We start from the raw sequence: 9,177 nt of genomic DNA on the forward strand, positions 1-9,177 counted from the left end.
CAGGTGATCCACCCACCTCAGCCTCCCAAAGTTCTGGGATTACAGGTGTGAGCCACCACGCCCAGCCTGCATTCACTCTTGAGTACACTCTGAATGGGCTTCTACTGATAATCACTCTATCCAAACTGTTCACTAAGCATTAGCCTCCAGCTTGCAAAGACCTTGCAGTCTTCACCTTGATCTCTCAAGCAGCAATGTGAGATTATGACATATATTATACATCAGTTTTCGTCCACAGTTCCTGGCTCATAACTTCCATATCCCTTGTTGCAGTCAACAGAATATCTAACCTTCTCCTGTCTTCCTTTTACCTTACCAGGGTAGGACTCTAATCTGATTATGGGTCATAAGACTCTCATTCAAATCAGAGAGGGTCCTGCTTCACCCTCTGGAGGAAGGAATGCTGCACAAAGAGGCCAAGAAGGATCTGAACAGACAGGCCTTGCTAGGTTTAGATCACATCCTTTCTGTCCAATCACATTTCAACACAGCTGTCCAAGCTTCAGTCAGGCCTATCCAACGAAGCCTCCATAAAACGCCCAAGAGGACAGGGCTCCAGAGCTTCTGGAGAGCTGAACAAGAGCTCATCCACGCGCTGGGGGGCGTGGCACACCCCATCTCTACAGGGAAAGAAACTCCTGTGCTGGAGATCCTCCAGACCTTACTCTGTATCTCTTCAACTGGCTGCTTTTTTGTATCCTTTAAAATACCATCTGTAATAAATTGGTAAACATGTTTCTCTGAGTTATACGAGCCACTCTGGCAAATTAATCAAACCCAAAGAGAGGGTTATGGGAACCTCAACTTGAAGCCAGTTGGTTAGACGTTCTGGAGGCCTGGACTTGCAAATGGTGTCTGACATGGGGTAGTCTTGGGGACTGAGCCCTCAGCTTATGGGATCTGACCCTATCTCTGGGTAGATAGTATCAGAGATGAATGGGAGGCCACCCAGCTGGGTGCCATGAAGAACTGATTGCTCGCTTGCTGGTGAGGAGAAATACCACACATTCTGGGTCACAAAAGTCTTCTGAGTCTATTGTTGTGCTGGTGTGAGAGCACAGGGAAAACACAGGTTGGGTTTTGCACTCAATACCGGTAGCTGCTTGTTTTCCTCTAGCTTTTTGGCAGCGCTTTCTCGGGTTCCTTTGCCAGCTCTCTCTATCCAACACCAGTGTCAGAGTTCTTGCCCCAGGCCTGCTTCTCACTAAACACACTCAGTTGGCATCCATTCTACAACTTTAGGCACCATCTAGAAAGAGATGACTCCAATTTTTTTTTTTTCTTTTTTTTTTGAGACGGAGTCTCACTCTGTCGCCCAGGCTGGAGTGCAGTGGTGTGATCTCGACTCACTGTAAGCTTCGTCTCCTGTGTTCACACCATTCTCCTGCCTCAGCCTCCCGAGTGGCTGGGACTACAGGCGGCCGCCACCACGCCTGGCTAATTTTTTGTATTTTTTGTAGAGACGGGGTTTCACCATGTTAGCCAGGATGGTCTCGATCTCCTGACCTCGTGATCTGCCTGCCTCGGCCTCCCAAAGTGCTGGGATTACAGACGTGAGCCACCGTGCCCAGCACGACTCCAAAATTTATCACTCCATCCTAAAACTTATTTTTGAGCTCCAAACTCATTTATAATTGCCTATTTGATTTCTACTTGGAATCAATATGAAAAATATTCAAGATGGAAATTCTGATCTCTTCCCTAAGTTCAACATATGAACTAGGTACCTTTAGTTGTTCGAGACAGAAACCAAGGAATTATTCCAACACCTCCCTTTCTTACCTTGCCATCCAATCCACAACCACATCCTATAGATCCTACCTCTAGAATCTCTCCCGAAGATTCTCTTTTGTCTATTTCTGTGACCACCACCTAGCTAACACCATCTCTCTCTAGCACGGCACCAGCCTAACTAGTCTCCTGGTTCCATTCCTACTCCTTCTTCTTTCCTGCTTCTTTCCTACTCCATCTTCTCATGATAGGTACCTTAATAACAATTAGATAACATCATTTTACCACATAAAAACCTTCAAAGGCTTCCCAATGGACTTAGGGCAAGATCCAACTCTTAACCATGGCTTAGAAAGCTATAAATGTTCAATCTCTGGTTTCATCTAGGGCGATTTTGCCTCTTGCTGGAAATATTCAAGCCACACTAACCTCCCTTAGGTTCTTCAAACATGCTAAGCTCTTTCCTACCTGAGGACTTAGCAAGGCAATTTCTCTGCATGGACCACCTCCCAGACACCCCACCCCGCCTATCCCTCACCCCACACCTTCTGCTCCAGCAGCTCTATGCACAGGTGACTCCTCTGCTTATGAGCCTCCTCCAAAGAAAGGTCTTCCCTGGCCCCCAACCCGAAGCTCTCTCTTTTATCTCTCTCAAATGTTCAATTTGTTACTTACATCTTTTCTTTAAAAAAAAAAAAAGAAGAAGAAGAATTTTCCATGTTCTACTAAAATTAATTAACAAAGACTTAGAAAAAGCTTCTCTTAAAATTTATTTTATTTTATAGAGATGGTCTCTCGCCATGTTATCCAGACCGGTCTGGAACTCCTGGTCTCTAGCGATCCTCCCACCTTGGCTTTCCAAAATGCTGGAATTACAGACATGAACCACTGTGCCCAGCCCTAGAAAGAGCTCCTCATTTGACAATTACAACTTGGGTCACAAATTACAATTTAAAATCATTTTTCTGATAAATGTTATTATAAAGTTATTATTTACTTATTAATATTCTTCATTTACACCAAAATCATAATAAAAGCCAGTTCTAATATAAAAATAATGTATTCTTTAAGGGTATCACCAAGACAATGCTGAGATTACAGCCAAGCTAATTCTGAAAGAACTAAAAAACTAGAAAGAAAACCCATACAACCTAATGAAGATCGATCTTCATAGTTCCTTCCATAACATGGGAATAAAATGTCTAAAATTTTAGGGCTAAAAGACCTTTTGAGATGTTCTAGCCTCTTGTCCTTATGTTTACAGATAATAAAAATGAATTCCAAAAACGGTAAGTGACTTGCCTATGGTCACACAGCTGGGCAAAGAACAAAATACATTCCAAGGATCCCAATTTGATCCTACTATATTTCCTCATTTTAGCAAATGCCTCCGCATAAGAGGGTTTACAATGTTCAGTAATTAATTTAACACATCTAAGTTCTGTAATGACATTTAACCCTGACTTTCTTATGATTTAGACAGATGAGCTTCTCGTCTTAATAAAAGCATGCACCTATTTCTAGCTTTACAGAGAGTAAATGAAATAACTTACTTGGCACGCGAGGGTCTCACATGAATTCTAGAATTGTGACGAAGGCTTAACATATTTTCATGTTCTACTTGCTTGACCTGAGCTTCAAGTTTTGAAATCATTCTAATTCAAAAGCAATAAAGATAAATTAAGTACATTTCAACAAATTTAAAATATAGCTCAACCACAGTTTATTTAACAGGTCTTCCTAAAAAATGGGTGGTAAAAGAGTTGCAAGTCTATGGCTGGGAACGGTGGCTCACCCCTGTAATCCCAGCACTTTGGGAGGCCGACACAGGTGGATCACAAGGTCAAGAGATAGAGACCATCCTGGTCAAGGTGGTGAAGCCCCGTCTCTACTAAAAATACAAAAATTAGCTGGGCATGGTGGTTGGTGTGCACCTGTAGTCCCAGCTACTCGGGGGGCTGAAGCAGGAGAATCACTTGAACCCGAGAGGTGGAGGTTGCAGTGAGCCAAGATCACACCAGCCTGGCAACAGAGTGAGACTCTGTCTCAAAAAAAAAAAAAGAGTTGCAAGTCCATAAACCTTTTTCATAGTAAAACATCACCATTATTTAAAAAGCTAAATAGGCCAGGTGCGGTGGCTCACACCTGTAATCCCAACACTTTGGTAGGCCGAGGTGGGTGGATCATCTGAAGTCAGGAGTTCAAGACCAGCCTGGCCAGCACAGTGAAACCCCCATCTCTACTAAAAATACAAAATCAGCCAGGTGTGGTGGCATTCGCCTGTAATCCTAGTTACTCGGGAGACCAAGGCAGGAGAATCAGCTTGAACCCGGGAGGTGGAGGTTGCAGGGAGCCATTATCTCGCCACTTCACTCCAGCCTGGGCGACAGAGCAAGACTCTGTCTCAAAAAAGAAAAAAAAATAAAACAAAAGCTAAACAAAAATCAGTGACTATAAATAGAAAAACAGAAAAACAAATACATTAAAACTCTACAAAGGAACATTTCCCATACAACTGAATAAAAAGGAACAAATGGACTTAATATCACAAGTTATATAAATTTGACTACAGATCAAAACATAACACTTATAAATAAAAATAAAATTGTCAAATAAACTGCATTCTAATGTGTTTAATCCTAATATGTATATAACCATGCATACAATAGGTAGCACTTTCACAAACGAGGAATCAGGCTTAACTTCCAAAAACAGAGCTTTAAAAAAAAAATTAAAAATAAAAAAAAAAAAACTTTCTAATTTTTAAAAGAAGCCAAGGCTAAAATATTGCAAACAACCTACAGGTATTTCACCTGATTTGTGCCGTGTTCAAAATAAAAGCCTATTTTCAAGTTTACCAACAGGAAATAACTACTCTGGCCAACTGACTATTTTAAAGATATCCTGGCATTCATGCTGTTCTTTCTTCCCCCCTTTAAGAGATGAGGTCTCACTCTGTCACCCAGGCTGGAGTGCAGTGGCATGATCATTGCTTGCTGCAGCCTCAAATCCCTATGCTTAAGAGATGCTCTTGCCTCAGTCTCCCAAGTAGCTGGGAGTACAGGTGCACGCTGCCATGCCTGGCTTGTTCTTTTAAGCTCTGTGTATGACTTCATTTTACCTTTCAAACTCGAATTCTTACCTACTCTGATGCAAGGAAGGTTTGAGAAATAATAGCTCTAACAAGGCTGATGTTTTATACCAATCTGATAAGAAAGTTATCACTAGAACTGAATGAATCACAGAAGAGAGGCAGATGAGAAACCTAGACAGCATTTCTGTTCTTCTCTATGAGAACTTAAGACTGCAGTAGAATTTCTAAATAAGGGATATTACTTATATCCAAATACAAACATAAAATTTGCTTTTGAACCAGTTTAAATATTTCTCTTTTCTATCTTTCATTTTTTTGGGGGGCGGGGGCAGTAGGGGGGAGACAGTCTTGCTCTGTCACCCAGGCTGGAGTGCAGTGGTGTGATCTTGGCTCACTGCAACCTCCGTCTCCAGAGTTCAAGCGATTCTCCTGCCTCACCCTCCTGAGTAGCAGGGATTACAGGCGTGCACCACCATGCCCAGCTAATTTTTGTATTTTTAGTAGAGAAAGGGTTTTGCCATGTTGGCCAGGCTGGTCTTGAACTCCCGACCTCAGGTAATTTTCCCACCTCAGCCTCCCAAAGTGCTGAGATTACAGGCGTGAGCCACTGCACCCAACCCAGTTCGGATATTTCTAATCATTTGCAATAGATACCATTTACGATTCTGTCCCTACCTAATTAAACAAATCAGATCATTAATACAGTCTCCAACCAGGTCTTTCTGAAAGTAGATGACCATAATTTTGGTGTTAATGCTGTTTTCTTTTTGAAGCACAAACATAATTCCGTGAACTAAGCTGCTTCTTAAAAGTTCTTTCCAGTGGTTAAATATCATTTGGATTTTAACCTATGCTGAAAAAAATACATAATGTTTAGGAAAATATCCACCTCTGAGGCACAACCACCAATACCTTTTAATCACTTAAAACATCTTGTTTGAAACCAGGTGCAGTAGCGCATGCCTGTAATCCCAGCACTTTGTGTGGATGAAGCGAGAGGATCACTTGAGGCCGAGAGACTGAGACCAGCCAGGGCAACACAGCAAAACCCTACTTCTAAAAAAAGTTTTTAAAAATCAGCCAGGCTTGCTAGGCTCCATGGCTTACGCCTATAATCCCAGCAATCTGGCAAGCCGAGGCAGGCGGATCACTTGAGGTCAGGAGTTCAAGACCAGCCTGGCCAATATGGCGAAACCCTGTCTCTATCAAAAATACAAAAAATTAGCTGGGTGTGGTGGCACACCCCTATAGTCCCAGGTACTCAGGAGGCTGAGGCAGGAGAATTGCTTGAACCCAAGAGGAGGAGGTTGCAGTGAGCCGAGATTGTGCCACTGCACTCCAGCCTGAATGACAGAGTAAGACTGTCAACGACAACAAAAAAAAAATCAGCCAGCCATGATGATGAGCACTTGTAGTCCCAACTATTCAGGAAGCTGAGGCAGGAAGATTGCTTGAGCCCAGGAATTCACAGTCAACCTAGGCAACATATTGAGACCCTGTCTCTTAAAAAAAAAAAAAAAAAAAAAAAGAGAGAGAGAGAAGAAATCTTGTTTGGCTAAAATGAAATGTATTTCCATGTCAAGGGAAAATTAAGATAAAACTAGTTCTCAAACTGCTTAAAAATCCTCAAGAGGCCGGGCGCGGTGGCTCAAGCCTGTAATCCCAGCACTTTGGGAGGCTGAGACGGGTGGATCACGAGGTCAGGAGATCAAGACCATCCTGGCTAACACGGTGAAACCCCGTCTCTACTAAAATACAAAAAAATTAGCCGGGCGTGGTGGCGGGTGCCTGTAGTCCCAGCTACTTGGGAAGCTGAGGCAGGAGAATGGCGTAAACCTGGGAGGCGAAGCTTGCAGTGAGCTGAGATCCGGCCACTGCACTACAGCCTGGGTGACAGAGCGAGACTCCATCTCAAACAACAACAACAAAAAAAAATCCTCAAGAAAAAATTCCTTCTCATCATGTTCAATACAGACACATAAAAGAACAATTGAGGTATGTGTACATTAGTAAGATAATACATTTTACCTTTTCAAATCAGAAATCTGAGTATATGCATCAAGCAATTTGTTCTCAGTTGTATTTAATGCATCCTATGGAAATAAAGGAGAAATTCAGATAACTGAAGACAAATATTCAGATGTATCATTTTAAAATGCATAAAAGAAAATGAATCTAAGGCTAAACCGACTAGCTACAAACCATACTCAGCAAGTAGGGCATAAACCATACAGCCAGGACGAACAGTTCAAGGAAAACAAATGAGAGGAAAGCACCGGCCTATACAAGTCACTCTGTGTAAGTGCCCTGGGTAACAGATATAGCCCATTATACTTTGCTTAATTAGAAACAAACCAGTGTTAAAATAACTTGACTAAAACCTCAGAAGGATGGTAAAACAAATATTTTCAATGAGATTAGATATCATGGGATCTGCTCCTGAACCCTCAGAACGGTTTGACTGCCAAGCTATGCAGGCCTTTTTGCTAAGCTTCAATAACCACAACTCTCCATTCTGTGCAACAGAAATACCTGGGCCCCACTTACACCATCGTCGAAGGGTTTTACTGAATGCAAATATGTAGTCTCCAAACAGAGTTTTCATAAAGAATTCAAACATAATCGATAAACTCAACCCTACCAAAAGCTAATGCAGTGAAAATCAAAGCTTGATATTTAATCAGTATTAAATGTCTGGGTACAGTGGCTCATGCCTGTAATCCCAGTACTCAGGGAGGCTGACACGGGTGGATCACTTGAGGTCAGGAATTGGAGACCAGCCTGGCCAACGTGGTGAAATCCCATCTCTACTAAAAATATAAAAATTAGCTGGGCATGGTGGCGCACACCTGTAATCCCAGCTACTTGGGAGGCTAAGGCAGAAGAATTGCTTGAACCCAGGAGGCAGAGGTTGTGGTGAGCTGAGATCACACCACCGCACTCCAACCTGGGTGTCACAAAACAAACAGTATTAAATAATAATTTGCATCTGTATGGTACCTTATACTCTTTTGAACAATTTCATTTCAAATGCAATAGCCATTCAATAAATATTTGTTAGATGAATGAATCTAACAAAACTTGTCAGTTAAATGGGGCAGGTATTTGAAAATAAGGATACTGAAACAGGAAGAGCAAGGTTCTAGTTCCAACAGCTACGGAGGGTGCATGAAGGAGTGCAAGGAGGAGGAAGAGTCAGATCCCTTGATTTCCAAACCAGTGTTTCTACCTCTGCATGAAATCTGCATGAAATCTAGAACATAAACCATTACCCCTTACCTTTACTCTCCTGTGTTCTTTTCCAAGGGACTCATACTCTCCTAAAAGCTACAAGGAAAAAAAAATACCACAAAATTCAATGTTATTCAGTCTACAAAATAACTGCCTATAGCCTTCAAAAATGCCAATGTCATGAAAGAGAAAGGTCAATAGAGAACTGGTGATTCAATGTAAAGGGAATGGGACAATTCTCAATTTCTGGAATGGTTTCTATACATTTGATATTATTTAATTATCAAATATTATTTAAATATCAAATAATATTTAAATAAAGGTGGATGCAGTGGCTCATACCCATAATCCCAACACTTTGGGAGGCTGAGGAGGGAAGATCACTTGAGGCCAGGAGCTGGAGATCAGCCTAGGGAACAGAGCAAGACCTTGCCTCTTCAAAAAAAAAAGAGCTGGGCTCGGTGGCTCACGCCTGTAATCCTAGCACTTTGGGAGGCTGAGGTGGAAGGATTGCTTGAGCCTGAAAGTTCAAGAGTTCAAGGCTACAGTGAGCTATGATCGTGCCACTGCATTCTAACCTGGGGGACAAAGAGAGACTCCATCTTAAAATAAAAATAGCTGAACATGGAGATACATGCTTATAGATTCAGGAGGCTCACTTGAGCCTGGGAGGTTGAGACTGCAGTGAGCTTGCAGTGAGGCTTGCAGTGAGATTGCACCACTGCGACCCTGTCTCAAAATAAAATATCAATACCATTTAAGTATTTTAAAAGACTAAAATTTGCATTGCTCTTTTTGGAACTATTACTTTTATGTTTTATTTATTTATTTTTTTAGATGGAGTCTTGCTCTGTCGCCAGGCTGATGCGCAGTGGCTCACTGCAACCTCTGCCTCCCTGGTTCAAGCAATTCTCCTGCCTCAGCCTCCCGAGTAGCTGAGATTATAGGCGCCTGCCACCAGGCCCAGCTAATTTGTGTATTTTTAGTAGAGACGGGGTTTTCATCATGTTGGCCAGGATGGTCTTGATCTCTTGACCTCATATCCGCCCGCCTCAGCCTCCCAAAGTGCTGGGATTACAGGTGTGAGCCACCGTGTTCAGCCTTTTTTTTTTTTTTTTTTT

The 9,177-nt window shown here is 42.1% G+C and overlaps 1 protein-coding gene across 2 annotated transcripts in view; it reads right to left on the reverse strand.

Annotated features, from left to right (window-relative positions):
• Window positions 1-9,177, reverse strand: part of MPHOSPH9 (M-phase phosphoprotein 9) — an 87,112-nt gene that overhangs the window by 16,627 nt on the left and 61,308 nt on the right. For both annotated transcript variants that reach the window (XM_011964532.1, XM_011964533.1), the window contains exons 14-16: window positions 8,105-8,152; window positions 6,854-6,918; window positions 3,285-3,386 (exon numbers count right to left, since the gene is read on the reverse strand). In XM_011964532.1, coding sequence (XP_011819922.1) covers window positions 3,285-3,386; window positions 6,854-6,918; window positions 8,105-8,152 — 215 coding nt within the window. The remainder of the gene's footprint in view (window positions 1-3,284; window positions 3,387-6,853; window positions 6,919-8,104; window positions 8,153-9,177) is intronic.

This window comes from Mandrillus leucophaeus, unplaced genomic scaffold (assembly GCF_000951045.1).
Source record: "Mandrillus leucophaeus isolate KB7577 unplaced genomic scaffold, Mleu.le_1.0 Scaffold7, whole genome shotgun sequence".
NCBI lineage: Eukaryota > Metazoa > Chordata > Mammalia > Primates > Cercopithecidae > Mandrillus > Mandrillus leucophaeus.